Source organism: Odocoileus virginianus, chromosome 6 (assembly GCF_023699985.2).
Source record: "Odocoileus virginianus isolate 20LAN1187 ecotype Illinois chromosome 6, Ovbor_1.2, whole genome shotgun sequence".
NCBI lineage: Eukaryota > Metazoa > Chordata > Mammalia > Artiodactyla > Cervidae > Odocoileus > Odocoileus virginianus.
In genome coordinates, this window is record NC_069679.1 from 88,072,578 (window position 1) to 88,088,769 (window position 16,192).

Consider the following 16,192-nt stretch of genomic DNA (forward strand, 5'->3'; position numbering starts at 1 on the left):
TGTGGTCTATATTTGTGAGGGAGCGCATCTCTCAGTCCAGTGATCTGTAACAAAATTCTTCCAAAGCTGGGTAGAGATGTGTGCCTTTCATTTCCCCAAAGTTTTCATAAGATTTTTACCCTATGTTATTACAAAACCTATTTTTGCATGTAACTTCCATCTTTATGCAACTAAAGAAATATCTGAATTACAATATTCTAAAGGTGACTAATGAGGTTAATAAAGTTACTTAAGAATCACAATGATGCCATTTCCCTCATGGCCTAATTATTGGCAGTAACTGTGTCATGTACTTGCCACTGCAATGCAAAGGGGGAAAAAAAAAGGATGATCTGTAAAGAGTGAGGTAAGGGAAAACAGTCAAAGATCACCCCATTACGTTTCGTAAAACAAAGAGTTTTTACTTAACTCTTTCATCACAAGGTTTTCTAAGCGTCACTATTCAAGCTAAGCTATAGGTGGTATGCTGACAAAGACTAAAAATCCGCCTATCAAAAAACTATCGTGGGCTTCCCTGATGGCTTAGTGGTAAAGAATCTGCCCGCCGATGCAGGAGACATGGGTTCAATTGCTGGTTCATCAGCAAAGATCTCACTGCCAGGGAGCAACTAAAGCCCATGTGCCACAACTCCCGAGCCCACGCTCCAGAGCCCCGGAGACGCAACTCCCGAGCCCACGCTCCAGAGCCCCGGAGACGCAACTCCCGAACCCATGCCCCCGAGCCCCAGAGACCCAACTCCCGAATCCACGCTCCAGACCCCCAGAGACGCAACTCCCGAGCCCACGCTCCAGAGCCCCGGAGACGCAACTCCCGAACCCATGCCCCCGAGCCCCAGAGACCCAACTCCCGAATCCACGCTCCAGACCCCCAGAGACGCAACTCCCGAGCCCACGCTCCAGACCCCCGGAGATGCAACTCCTGAGCCCACGCTCCAGACCCCCGGAGACGCAACTGCCCAGCCCACGCTCCAGACCCCCGGAGATGCAACTCCTGAGCCCACGCTCTAGACCCCCGGAGATGCAACTCCTGAGCCCACGCTCCAGACCCCCGGAGATGCAACTCCTGAGCCCACGCTCCAGACCCCCGGAGACGCAACTGCCCAGCCCACGCTCCAGAGCCCATGGGCCGACAGCCGCTGCTCCACAGCCAGAGAAGCCAGTGCAGTGAGCAGCGGGACACCGTCCCTAGAGGGGATCCTGCCCTCCGCAACTACAGAAAGGCCTGAGCAGTAATGAAGACCCAGCACAGCCAAAAGTAAAACAGGAATAAATACAATCATTAAAACAAACAAAATCTACCTCGTCAGTGGTGACCCTTCAGAAACTGGGGCCTCTTCAGTTCGTCGGCTCAGAGATGTTATGGTTCCAACACAAAAGCTTGGGTTGCTCAGCCAGTCTAATTCTGCACACGGGCAAAGGGGAGAAAAGATGAGTGAAATTAGCTCAATGGACTTTTTCACGCTGGGAATCTATCTTACCAGCTGACATCCTAATTCACAACCAACGTCAGCCAGACATTCTGAACAGTCCACAGGGGCTGAAGGGAACCCATGAAATTCTTATTTCACAGGGCATGGGGCTTTAACGCACTCTAAAATATTTAAGACTGAAATCCTCTTGTGATATTGGGCTGCGGCTTAAGAAAAAGCCACATAACAAGTGTGGCCTAAAATGCAGCGAGACTGTATGTATTCCATTCACAAGCTAATGAGCATAAACCTCCCAAAGCATTAGGTTTTCCTGACCCCAAATTTTATTTAGACAATTCTAAAAAGTTAAAAAAAAAAAAGCCATGCATAAAAACCTATCATACTTAGTAATACAGAAGATTCAGGTATTTTTATTCTTAAAAAAATTACAACGTTCTATCTTAGTATAGGTTACTTTCACCTGTTATACACTAACTTGGACTTCCCAGGTAGCTCAGTGGTAAAGAATCCACCTGCCAAGGCAAGAGGCGTGGGTTCAATCTCTGAGTCAGGAATATTCCCTAGAGCAGGAAATGACAACCCACTCCAGTATTCGTGCCTGAGAAATCCCTCGGGTAGAGGAGCCTTGCAGGCCACAGTCCATGGGGTTGCAAAAGAGTTGGACACAAGTCAGCAACTAAACAATAATCTTAGTGGAGTAACTTAACATAAGCTTTCCCTTATAGCAGCGCTCTGTGAAAACAAAAACGGAAGGTGTCAACTTTTTAAATGAATGCTAAAATTATATAAGATATGAATAATGATTATCTCTGGGCAGTGAGGTTAAATGTCCAAAATATTTCTTCTTCCTGCTTATCCATTCATATCTGACTCTTCTACAATTTACAATTTCTAAATTACCTATCTTCTAACATTTAGCAGTCTTGGCTGGGAAGAAAGGAGAAACGTGGGGTGGCAGCGAGGCGGCCCATGGAGGGCAGGTACCTCGTCCTGCTCTTCTTGGGAGCCAGGGCATAATCCCACGCTCAGGAGAAAGAACGCACAACGTGGGAAGTGAAGTGGGCTGAAGTGGGAAGACAGCACGGTGAATCACACTGTGTAACAGTTGTCCTGGGACATAAGGTACAGGGCTCACCCATTTAAAGTGCACCAGTCAATGGTCTCTAGTGATTCTAGAATTCCGCCACCATCGCCATAATTTTAGAACGTCTCCACCCTTCCCAAAGAAGCCCCACACCTGTCATCAGTCATTCTCCAGCACCCGCCTCCTGCCCTCCCCACCACCCCCACCACCACGAGCCCTAGGCAAGCACTGATCTACTGTCTATAGATTTTGAACATAGACAAAATTTTTTGAACAAAAAGACAAAAGATTTTGAACTGCCTCTTTTGAACATTTTAAAATTCTGAAAGAGATGGGAATACCAGACCACCTAACCTGCCTCTTGAGAAACCTGTATGCAGGTCAGGAAGCAACAGTTAGAAATGGACATGGAACAACAGACTGGTTCCAAATAGGGAAAGGAGTACATCAAGGCTGTATATTGTCACCCTGCTTATTTAACTTATATGCAGAGTGCATCATGAGAAATGCTGGGCTGGAGGAAGCAGAAGCTGGAATCAAGATTGCTGGGAGAAATATCAATAACCTCAGATATGCAGATGACACCACTCTTACGGTAGAAAGTGAAGAAGAACTAAAGAGCCTCTTGATGAAAGAGGAGAGTGAAAAAGTTGGCTTAAAGCTCAACATTCAGAAAACTAAGATCATGGCATCTGGTCCCATCATTTCATGGCAAATAGATGGGGAAACAGTGGCTGACTTTATTTTGGGGGGCTTCAAAATGACTGCAGATGGTGACTGCAGCCATGAAATTAAAAGACGCTTACTCCTTGGAAGGAAAGTTATGACCAACCTAGATAGCATATTAAAAAGCAGAGACATTACTTTGCAACAAAGGTCCGTCTAGTCAAGTCTATGTTTTTTCCAGTGATCATGGATGGATGTGAGAGCTGGACTATAAAGAAAGCTGAGCACTGAAGAATTGATGCTTTTGAACTGTGGTGTTGGAGTAGACTCTTGAGAGTCCCTTGGACTGCAAGGAGATCCAACCAGTCCAGCCTAAAGGAGATCAGTCCTGGGTGTTCATTGGAAGGACTGATATTGAAGCTGAAACTCCAATACTTTGGCCACCTTATGCAGAGAGCTGACTCATTTGAAAAGATCATGATGCTGGGAAACACTGAGGGTAGGAGGAGAAGGGGACGACGGAGGATGAGACAGTTGGATGGCATCACCGACTCAATGGACATGAGTTTGGGTAAACTACGGGAGTTGGTGATAGACAGGGAGGCCTGGCGTGCTGCAGTTCATGGGGTTGCAAAAAGTCGGACATGACTGAGCGACTGAGCTGAACCGAAATGAACATTTTAATATAAACAAGATCATTCAATATATGTTCTTTTGTAACTGGCTTCTTTCACTTGACATAATGTTTTCAAGGTTCATCTACGCTGTAGCATGTGTCAGTACTTCACTCCTTTTTACTGCAGAATAATCTCATTGAAAGGACCTTGATGCTTAGAAAGATTGAAGGCAAGAGGAGAAGGGGGCAACAGAGGATGAGATGGCTGGATGGCATCACCAGTTCAGTGGACATGAGTTTGAGCAAGCTCTGGGAGATGGTGAAGGGCAGGGAAGCCTGGCATGCTGCAATTCATGGGGTCACAAAGAGTTGAACATGACTTAGGGTCTGAAAAACAACAATAATTTTAGTTTATGGATATCCATCTTCAGTTGAGGGACATCTTATCCACTGTCAGTTGAGGGACACTTGGGCTGCTTCCAGTTTTTGGCTGCTGTAACAAATCCTGCTACGAGCATTCATTTTTATGTGGACACATGTTTTCAGTCATCTTGGGCAACCATCTAGAAGCAGAACTGCTGGGTCCTATGGGAACCTATGTTCAGCACTTTGAGGAACTGCCAGATTGCTTTTCAAACTGGCTGCACCGTTTTATACTCCCATGAACAAGCTATGTATGAGGATTCCAATTTCTCCACATCGTTGCCAGCCCATCCCTCTGTATGGATCCCAGGCATCCTCCTGGGTGTGTTGTGTTCTCACTGTGGTTTTGATTTCTGTTTCCCTGGTGACTCAGTGTTGAGAATCTTCTCATGTGTTTGTTGGCCCTCCGTAATTCAGGATAAATAGTTATTCAAATCCTTGGCCCATTTTTTAATTGGGTTGTGTTTTTACTATTGAGTTGTAAGACTTCTTTACATATTCTGTATTCCAGTCCCTGATGCTAAATGCATCGTAGTGAGGAGGGGATATTGGAACGCGTGTTTCGACGTTTCACTCACTGCTGTATCCCCAGCACTGAGACCAATGCCTGGCACGCATCAGTAGGAGTTTAATAAATATTTGTGGAAAAGAGGGGGTGGAGGAAGGAAGGAAAGCTCCTGAAGAGAGAAGAGAAAAAGCGCAGGAGAAAAGGGAGAGAAGAGAGGGAACCTAGGTTACGGAGGCCTGACTGCAGGCCAAGCAAGAGACTAAGCAACAGACACATTTAACCCTCACACAGCCCTCTGGGGGAGGAAGCACAATCCTCACTGCGCAGAAGGGGAGCCGCAGGGACGGAGCCGCAGGTGCAGCCTGCCTGAGGGCGCGCAGACGGCTGCTCACGCCGGCTCTCTTCTGCTGTCTCCTTCCTCCTCCTGTGGGGGTTCCCTTCCCTTGGGCCTGGTTTCTGGCAAGAGGCATGTGAAAATAGTTCCTGTTGCTCACTGAGAGCCAGTTATGTTCACAATAATTGGATTCTGCCACATAGGAAAAAAAAAAAAGGTATTTTGACCTGATAAGAAGTTGCTGCAGCTTTTTTGGGGGGGGTGGGGGGGCAGGGCAGCTAGCATATTAGCAGTGAACACATGTAGAATATTTAATACTCACTGGATGTCAGGTTTAGAAAAATTGGGGAGATCGCCTCGTCCAGAAATTTTCTAATTTTTTACCAAGGAACTCACTGTTGAAACGCAGTCTTTCAAAGAAATCCAAGATGCAGGAGAGAAGAAGCAGGCTGCTGCTGCTGAGGGCTCACAGGGAGCAGAGCCCTGATGCCCCTCGCTCCCCTACGCATCAGCAGTCAGACCCGGGGAAGGGAAGTCACACGCCCCACCCTGGGTCTCAACCCTCCACCCAGCCCCTTCTAACCACCAGGGCGCTAACTCCTCCTCCTCAACAAAGGCGCTGTTTTTCCTAAGTTTCTTTGCAGGTGGCACAGGGGACTATTGCGGCAATTTTCCTATTGTACCTCAGTACCTGCATGTCAAGTCTTCGGATGGGATTCTCAGCCAAAGGCCAACAACCCAGACCTTTACAGGGACCAGGGGAGCAGAGATTACTGTGACACTATCGAGAGCGGCAACAGGAAAAAAGAAAACGACAAACGAAAATACTCCGCAGCCAAACAACTACGCTGGCTGCTCGGCACTCGGGCTGCCAAGGTTCCACGCCTCCGCACCTCCCACCTCCTCCTTCCCAAAGCGAGAGCCACAGGAGGGCAGGAGCCACGGCGGCTCTCCTGCGCCTCTACTCCTGGCGCAGTGCCTGTACCAGCCACAAAGCAGCTGCAGGCAGCAAGGATTTGTTGAGTCAATAAAATGAATGAGAATGTGAATCGCACCTGTGCATCCTTGTACCTCAGCACCTGATTTACAGAACTGAAAGAGTCTGAGATTGTCAAAAGGATGCCATTATCTAGGTATAAAGCTCAACTTAATAATTTTTCTGGTCTTCATTGTAAATGCAGATTTAATAACTAAAGAATGGAATAGCTACTGCATGTACAGGCACAGTCCCAGGCTTTGGAGGCACAGTGGTGAACAAGTCCCTGTTCACCTGGTGCTTACGTTTAATCCTAACACTTCGCATGATACATTTGCATTGTTAAATTTTAATTACACAGGATCCTGGAAAGCTAGCTGAGATCAAAAGATAATTATAAATCAGGTTGCAAAGTCCTTTTCTATATTTACTTACATCCTCAAGTAATTTACAAATGCCAATTATGTATTTAGCTAATTGTGCTAATACCAAGCAGGATGTAACATGTTTCAGAGAAGACTGGCAGGATACCACATGCCTAGGGTTTAAGATAGAAAAGCTGACTGGCTGATAAACCTTTTGGCCCTGCAGGTAAGTAAATCACAGGTTGAAACTGACCTGGAAATTAGTACCCTGCTATACCCATACACATGTCTAAGAAAGGAAGAGGGGGGAAAGTACCAGGCAGAAAAACAATTTTAGACCCTCTGCCTGACAAAACCAGGCAGGAACTTTAAGAACCACATTATCTGTGACTTTACACAAAATAATACAAACCATCATGAATACTTCAAGTGCAAATTTTTTGTGATTATATAAGTTTCTTATACAATTTTATTTCTCCATCACAGGGAAAATACTTTGATTCAATCCCATTACAGATAGAGGAGGCTTCCCTGGTGGCTCAGATAGTACAGAATCTGCCTCCAATACAGGAGACCTGGGTGTGATCCCTGGGTTGGGAAGATCCCCTGGACAAAGAAATGGCAACCTGCTCCAGTATCCTTGTCTGGAGAATCCCATGGACGGAGGAGCCTGGTGGACTACAGTCCCTGGGGTCCAAAGAGTCGGACATGAATGAGCGACTAACACACATACACAGAGGACAGAGGAGTTGTCACAGATTTAAATTTTAGACACAGATTCTGAATCGCGACTGGATAAAACACCCTTGTTCTGCACCCATTCCTCACTGTCTTACGGGTATCCCCCACTTTTCTACAGTTCACTTTATGCCATTTTTTTTCCCCAAAAGGCCTACATGAGTACCTATTTTCGCTAACCTAAAGAAATCCAAAGAGGATTTTAGTGCTTACAGAAAAACAAAAAAATGGCAAAAAGCAAAAGGAGCATTCAGCATTTGTTTTGCAGCGAGCACCCCAGGCAGACAGGGGCCCCGCCACACACGCTCCCCGGGAACCACGCTCAGCATCTCAGCTCCGAGCCGCCAGAGCATGGAACCATCTCTGCTTTATCTGGATTTACTCTGTGCATCCCTTAGCAAGGTGAGTCCTAAGGTAACTGTTTCTCCACTTAGGGGAGGTTTCACAGGAAAGCTCTACCTACCAGGAGGGCAGGAAACCGGTGTTACATAACAGCACCGACTGTTCCCATGAACAGAGGCGAGCACCACCCCTCCAGGGACGATACTTCCAAAGATGACCCCAGGGCTCTATAAAATATGCATTAGGGAAGGGAGCTATTCCTTCAAAGAACAATGAGCCAAGCTCTTAGTTCAGATGGAGACTCCTGGCTCCTGACAAAGAGTCTAAGAGCACAAGTATTCATGCAGAAAGACCTGGAAACATGGCTAAGAACTGCATCGAAGACAGTGAATACAGAGGACATCCGCAAAGCCAGCCTTCCCACAGAGTTAACTCAACTGGAAGAGACCCAAGGATCCAAAGGGAAAATGTGAACAACCAAACCCTAACACTGCGCTATCACAGCATGGCTCATGGTATTTTCTGGTACCGGAGGGACCAGGTTCAAACACCAGCTTCTTCATCTACCCGCTGTGCGACTGAACGAACGTGACCCCCTCGCCTCTCCAGTCTCCCCTCTCATCATCACGTCTTCACTGAGAGTCAGCCACCGCTCTGAGTTCTGGAGATGGTCAGTGAGCAGGACAGGCCCAGCATGGCCCTCAGGGGGCTGACGACGGGCACTCAGTCACGTGCAGGGAGACGCAGGCCAGCAACGAGAAAACCCACCGCGACAGGGACCGCGCAGGGAGGTTCCCTGGTCCAAACCAGGCAGGAGTGAGAGAAAGCTGCCCGCGAGAACAGCTCCGAGAGACCGAAACGGCGAGAAGACGGTAGGCACACGTGCTCCCAGCAGGCATCAGGGCAGGGCGGACGGCTCACACAGAGGCCTGAACGGGAGAAAGCGTGACTGTCCCACCGGAGGCGCTGTCGCGGCTGAACCGCTGGGAGAGAGAGGAGATAGGACCAAAATGGAGCCAGAGAGGCCCAGGGGCCTCAAAAGGCCACGCTGTGTTAGCGTTTACCCGAAGAGCAACAGGACCGGGCCTATGGTCCAAAAGCTCAGCAGCCAAGGTGCATGTTTACGAGAACACACGCTGCTTCATCTCCGTTAACGCCCAGGCCCAGCTTGGTCCTGGGGTAGGTGTGGTGGAGTGGGCCTGGGGCTCCTCAGGTGGGAAGCCAGAGACAGCAGGAGGGTTTAAATGTTGTGTGTTGTGGTTTTTTAGTTCTGAAATTAAAATATGCAAAATTGAAAAAAAAAAAGAGTCCATGATTTTGAAGCTAGATTGCTTGAGCCCAAGTCATAGCCCAAAGCCTGGCTCTGTGTTTCTGCTTCCTTCTGAAAAATGCTGATGATAGTACTGACTTTATAGAGTTGTTATGAGGATTCAATGACTTAATACGTATTTGTAAAGCATCACCAGTGAATCACACATAGTTTATTTATCAAAGTGTAGATGATTTAAAATGTTGTGCTAATTTGCGTTGTACAGCAAAGTAACTCCATTATACACACGTGTGTGTTAAGTCGCTTCAGTAGCTCTTTGCGACCCTATGGACTGCAGCCCACCAGGCTCCTCAGTCCATGGAATTCTCCAGGCAAGAAGACTGGACCGAATTGCCAAGGCCTCCTCCAGGGGATCTTCCTGTCCCAGGGACTGAACCCACATCTCTTATGTCTCCTGCACTGGCGGGCAGGTTCTTTACCACTAGCGCCATCTGGGAAGCCCCCATCACACACATTCTACTTTATACTCTTTTCCATGATAGCTCGCCTCAGGATTTTGAGTACAGCGCCTGTGCTGTGCAGTGGACCTTGCTGTTGTCCATCCTACACAGAATGGTTTGTGTCTGCTAACCTTGCTGTTATCCACTCTACACAGAATGGTTTGTGTCTGCTAGCCACACACCCCCAGTCCACCCCGCCCCTACCCCTGCCCCTCTGGCACAAGTCTGCCCTCCACCACTGAGCCTGTTTCCACCTCACAGACTGGCTCATCTGTGCCATACTTTAGACTCCACACACACGCTATCATACGGTATTTGTCTATCTCTTTCTGACTTACTTTATTTAGCATTTTACTTATTTATTTAGATGATCCCCAGGCCCACTAACGCTGTGGCGAGTGGCGTTCTGTCGCTCTTTCCATGACTGAGGGGTATCCCGCTGTAAGTCTGCACCAGCTTTTCTTTATCCTTCCACCTGCTCATGAACAGTTCGGTTGTTTCCATGTGCTGGCTATTGTAAACAGTGCTGAAATGAACACCGGGGTACATCTATCTTTTCAAAGTATTGTTTTCTCCAGACATATGCCTGCGAGTGGGACTGCTGGGTCATATGGTAGCTCTGTTTTTAGTTTTTTAAGGAACCTCCAGTGTTCTCCATAGTGGCTGCACAAACTTACATTCCCGCCTGCAGGGTAGGAGGGCTCCCTTTTCTCCACACCCTCTCCAGCAATTGTTATTTGCAGACTTTTTGATGATGGCTATTCTAACCAGTTTGGTACCTAACTGTAATTTTGATTTGCTTTTCTCTAATAATTAGCAATGCTGAGCATCTCTTCATCGTGCCTATTGGCCATCAGTATGTCTTCTTCGGAGAAATGTCTACTTAGGTCTTCTGACCATTTTTCAATTGGGCCCTTTAGTTTTTGTTGTTGAATTATATATGAGCTATTTGTATATTTTGGAAATTAAGCCATTGTCAGTTGTACCATTAGAACATATTTTCTTTCATTCTGTGGGCTGTCTTTTCCTTTTGTCTGTGATTTCCTTTGCTGTGCAAAACCTTGTAAGTTTAATTAGGTCCCACTTGTTTTCTCTTTATTTCTATTACCTTGGGAGACTGCCTAAGAAAACACTATAGCATTTATGTCAGAGATGGCTTCCCTGATAGTTCAGTTGGTAAACAGCCTGCCTGCAAAGCTGGAGACCCCGGTTCAATTCCTGGGTCGGGAAGATCCGCTGGAGAAGGGATAGGCTACCCACTCCAGGATTCTTGGGCTTCCCTTATGCTTCAGCTGGTAGAGAATCCGCCTGCAATGCAGGAGAGCCAGGTTGGACCCTTGGGCTGGGAAGAGCCTCTAGAGGACACGGCAGCCCACTCCAGTATTCTTGCCTAGAGAACCCCACAGACAGAGGAGCCTGCCAGGCCAAAGTCCATTGGGTTGCAGAGTCAGACACAACTGAGCGAGTGAGTGCAGGAGCATGGTCTCAGTCATTTGTTCATAAGCCTCATCTCTTTCCCCCCAGCTCTGTCCAGATGTCTGACTCCCAAGCGACAATGTTTTATCAAAGTAGACAATCCTCATCAATCTGATGATTCAGAAAGAAAAGCTCAAGGACTGGAGGGATCACACCCTGGGGCTCTCTGCTGCTCCTAACACAAGGGAGGCGCTGGACACCTGTTTGTTGAGAGGATGAATTCTGCTGAACTCAGCCTCCCCAAAACGCTTACTGAGTATGATGCCTACTTTAATCCTGGCTTAACTCCTAACAGAACTGAGAGAGTGGAGGAAAGAGACTCTCTCGCTTGCTTTTTTTTTGCTGCCCAGGAGTTGTGTGTTGTTTTTTTTTTTTTAATTAAAACTGCACACATCAGTACTAACACCATCTTACATTTTCATAACATTTTACAGCATAAGGCCAAAAAATACAGTACTTCTGTTTTTAACAGCATAACACCAGAAACAGTTCTAATGTCCTTAAGAAGGACTGTCAGAATAAAGTAAGTGACATTCACTTGATGGAGCACTAGATACCAGTCAAAAGAACTAAGAAAGATTTATATACTCCAGTGTAGAGTGATCTTGGGGATTTAAGGTAAAATGCAGAATACTTTGCAGTTAAGAAACAGAAGTGGGGGGTGGGGATAAACTTGGGACTTGGCATTAACAGATACACACTCTATATAAAATAGAATAAAATAGAGAAAGAGAACCTACCGCACAGCACAGAGAACTGTATTTTGTAAAAACCTGTAATGGAAAAGTCTGAAAAATAATATATCTGCTGTACACCCAAAACATGGTGAATCACTAGACTTTAAAGAAGAAAAGGAAGGGAAATGCAGTTGTTCATACTGAGGATAAACAAATGGAAGGATATCACTGACTAATGGAAGTTCTAACCGGTAAGGGAAGGCTGGAGAACAGGCATGGAAATTTTTGGGTGACAGACCCATGCGCAGCTTCATGACGGATATCGCAGACTGTCCAGGAAACCACTGCCCCCCTTAACTGCTGAAGGAGAGAAAACCAGACAGCTCAGCCTCCTGGTTTGGAGCAGCAGCAAGCGCAGAGCGAACCCAAAGCGGGGTTTCCAATCTGGACCTAACTCTCTAGCTCTAACTACCAGCTGACAGAAGTTCTGCTGTCCATGCTGTTCACGGGGCTCTCGAGGCAAGAGTGCTGAAGTGGTCTGCCACCCCCTTCTCCAGTGGACCACGTCTTGTCATAACTCTCCACCATGACCCGTCCTTCCTGTGGCCCTACACATTTCACTGAGTTAGACCAGGCTGTGGTCCATGTGATCACATTGGTTAGTTTTCTGTGATTGTGGTTTTCAGTCGTCTGCCCTCTGATGGAGAAGGATAAGAGGCTTATGGAAGCTTCCTGATGGGAGACTGACTGAGGTGGAAACTCGGCCTTGTTCTGATATGTGTGGCTATGCTCAGTAAATCTTTAATCCAATTTTCTGTTGATGGCTGGGGCTGCATTGCCTCCCTGTTATTTCAGATAGGACATTGAAAGATGAACTCTCCAGGTTGGTAGGTGCCCAATATGCTACTGGAGATCAGTGGAGAAATAACTCCAGAAAGAATGAAGAGCCAAAGCAATAACAGTCAGTTGTGGATGTGACTGGTGATGGAAGTTAAGTCTGATGCTGTAAAGAGGAATACTCCATAGGAACCCTGAATGTTAGGTCCATGAATCAAGGCAAATTGGAAATGCTCAAATAGGAGATGGCAAGAGTGAATGTCAACATTTTAGGAATCAGTGAACTAAAATGGACTGCAATGGGTTAAATAGTAGATAGTAGTGTATCTACTACTGTGGGCAAGAATCCCTTAGAAGAAGTGGAGTAGCCATCATGAGTCCGAAACGCAGTAATTGGATGCAATCTCAAAAATTACAGAATGATCTCTGTTTGTTTCCAAGACAAACCATTCAATAGCACAGTAATCCAAGTCTATACCCCGAACAGTAATGCTGAAGAAGCTGAAGCTGAATGGTTCTATGAAGACCTATAAGACCTTCTAGAACTAACAACCCAAAAAGATGTTCTTTTCATTACAGGGGACTGGAATACAAAAGTAGGAAGTCAAAGACTACAGAATCAAGCAGGGCAAAGGCTAACAGTTTTGCCAAACTGGGCATAGCAAACACCCTCTTCCAACAACACAAGAGAAGACTCTACACATGGACATCACCAGATAGTCAACACCAAAATCAGACTGATTACACTCTTTGCAGCCAAAGATGGAGAAGCTCTCTACAGTCAGCAAAAACAAGACCGGGAGCTGACTGTGGATCAGATCATGAACTCCTTATTGCCAAATTCAGACTTAAATTGAAGAAAGTAGGGAAAACCACTAGACCATTCATGTATGATCTAAACCAAATTCCTTAGGATTATACAGTGGAAGTGAGAAATAGATTCAAGAGATTAGATCTGATAGAGTGCCTGAAGAACTATGAATGGAGGTTCGTGACATTGGACAGGAGGCAGGGATCAAGACCATCCCCAAGAAAAAGAAATACAAAAAGGTAAAATGGCTGTCTGAGGAGGACTTACAAATAGCTCTGAAAAGAAGAGAAGCGAAAGGCAAAGGAAAAGGAAAGATATACCCATCTGAATGCAGAGTTCCAAAGAATAGCAAGGAGAGATAAGAAAGCCTTCCTCAGCGATCAGTGCAAAGAAATAGAGGATAACAATACAATGGGAAAGACTAGAGATCTCTTCAAGAAAATTAGAGATACCAAGGGAATATTTCATGCAAAGATGGGCACAGTAAAGGACAGAAATGGTATGGACCTAACAGAAGCAGAAGATATTAAGAAGAGGTGGCAAGAATACACAGAAGAACTATACAAAAAAGATCCTCATGACCCAGATAACCACGATGGTGTGATCACTAACCTAGAGCCAGACATCCTGGAATGTGAAGTCAAGTAGGCCTAATGAAGCATCATCACGAACAAAGCTGGTGGAGGTGATAGAATTCCAGCTGAGTTATTTCAAATCCTAAAAATGATGCTATGAAAGTGCTGCACTCAATATGCCAGCAAATTTGGAAAACTCAGCAGTGGCCACAGCACTGGAAAAGGTCAGTTTTCATTCCAATCCCTAAGAAAGGCAATGCCAAAGAATGCTCAAACTACCATACAACTGCGCTTATCTCATACGCTAGCAAAGTAATGCTCAATATTCTCCAAGCCAGGCTTCAACAGTACGTGAACTGTGAATTTACAGATGTTCAAGCTGGATTTAGAAAAGGCAGAGGAACCAGAGATCAAATTGCCAACATCCGCTGGATCATCAAAAAAGCAAGAGAGTCCCAGAAAAACATCTATTTCTGCTTTACTGACTAGGTCAAAGCCTTTGACTGTGTGGATCACAACAAACTGTGGAAAATTTTTCAAGAGATAGGAATACCAGACCACCTGGCTCGCCTCCTGAGAAATCTGTATGCAGGTTAAGAAGCAACAGTTAGAAATGGACATGGAACAACAGATTAGTTCCAAATAGGAAAAGGAGTATGTCAAGGCTGTATACTGTCACCCTGCTTACTTAACTTATATGCAGAGTACATCATGAGAAACGCTGGGCTGGAAGAAGCACAGGCTGGAATCAAGATTGCCGGGAGAAATATCAATAACCTCACATATGCAGATGACACCACCCTTACGGCAGAAAGTGAAGAAGAACTAAAAAGCCTCTTGATGAAAGTGAAAGAGGAGAGTGGAAAAGTTGGCTTAAAACTCAACATTCAAAAAACTAAGATCATGGCATCCGGCCCCATCACTTCATGGCAAAGAGATGGGGAAACAATGGAAACAGTGACAGACTTTATTTTCTTGGGTTCTAAAATCACTGCAGATGGTGATTGCAGCCATGAAATTAAAAGACGCTTGCTCCTTGGAAGAAAAGCTATGACCAACCCAGACAGCATATTAAAAAGCAGAGACATTACTTTGCTAACAAAGCTTCATCTAGTCAAAGCTATGGTTTTTCCAGTAGTCATGTGTGGATGTGATAGTTGGCCCATAAAGAAAGCTGGGCGCCGAAGAATTGATGCTTTTGAACTGTGGTGTTAGAAGATACTCTTCAGAGTCCCTTGGACTGCAAGGAGTTACAACCAGTCCATCCTAAAGGAAATCAGTCCTGAATATTCATTGGAAGGACTGACGCTGAAGGTGAAACTCCAATACTTTGGCCACCTGATGTGAAGAACTGACTCATTTGAAAAGACCATGATGCTGGGAAAGATTGAAGGCAGAAGGGGAGGACAGAGGATGAGATGTTTGGATGGCATCACCAACTCAATGGACATGAGTTTGAGCACGTTCCGGAAGTTGGTGATGGACAGGGAGGCCTGGCGTGCTGCAGTCCATGGAGAGTCGGACGAGACTGAACTGAACTGAACTGACAGGAAATTCTAGGGTAGAGAGGGGCTTCCCTGGTGGCTCAGAGATAAAAGAATCCGCCTGCCAATGCTAGAGACCAGGACATGTGGGTTTGATCCCTGGTTGGGAAGATCCCCTGGAGGAGGTCTAGGCAACCCACTCCAGTATTCTTGCCTGGAGAAACCCGTGGACAGAGGAGCCTGGTGCGCTACAGTCCGTGGGGTCATAGAGTTGAACACTAGGATAGAGAAGTATGTTACATGACACCATTGTCGGACAACGGACCCAGTTTGCTCACTGTGTGCCACAACTTTTAACAATGCAGAGCTCCTGGTAATGATCAAGGCTTGCATAAAGTATATAACACCATCACCTGGCCTACCATCAGCCTTCAGTAAATAGATGCCAGTGCTTATTCCCAGCAGCTGTGCCCACTACGTTTGATTGGGCTTCGGACCCTAATTTTCTAGCTCTGATTCGGTCAAAAGACAGGCACCCAGTAAGCGATTCAGAAATAAGTAAAACGGGGAAGAAAGCAAGCTGTGATGAAGCACACCCAGCACTTGCATCAGGAGTCTCCCCGTGAAAACACCACCGCTTCCGTTTCATGGGTGAAGTAACCGTGCCTCGAGAAGAAAGACACGGCTGTACGGAAGCCCCTTGCCCGCGGCCTCTCCCGCCTCTCTCCCCTCTGGTCGCCAGAACTCCGGCCCAGAAGCCCGCCGAGAGGCCGGCCTCCCAGAAGGCCCTGCAGCGCCGCGGAGAACTCTGGGATACAAGCGGATAAACAAACCCAAGGCAAGCGGCGAGAGCCAGCCAGAGGGACTCCCCTCCAAGCCCGCCGAGCGCCTTCTTTATCCCTCCTGGGGACTCACCTTTCCTCCCGCTGTCCGGAGCCTCGGCGACACCCGCAAAGGCGGGGAAGAGCGCCATGGTCACAGGCCGCACCGCCTCCTCACCCACAAAGATGGCGCTGGGAGCCCGAGGCCGACCGTCCGGCCGTTGCGGTGGCGGTGCACTCTGGGAATTGTGGTTTTCTC

At 46.6% G+C, this 16,192-nt stretch overlaps 1 protein-coding gene across 1 annotated transcript in view; it reads right to left on the reverse strand.

The window, feature by feature from the left end:
• NRDE2 (NRDE-2, necessary for RNA interference, domain containing) overlaps nucleotides 1–16,191 on the reverse strand; it is a 46,013-nt gene extending 29,822 nt beyond the window's left edge. Inside the window, exons 1-2 of the mRNA XM_070469786.1 lie at nucleotides 16,028–16,191; nucleotides 1,300–1,402 (exon numbers count right to left, since the gene is read on the reverse strand). Of these exons, the coding sequence (XP_070325887.1) occupies nucleotides 1,300–1,402; nucleotides 16,028–16,085 (161 nt within the window). The 5' untranslated portion in view covers nucleotides 16,086–16,191. The remainder of the gene's footprint in view (nucleotides 1–1,299; nucleotides 1,403–16,027) is intronic.
• Nucleotide 16,192: the final 1 nt, after the last annotated feature.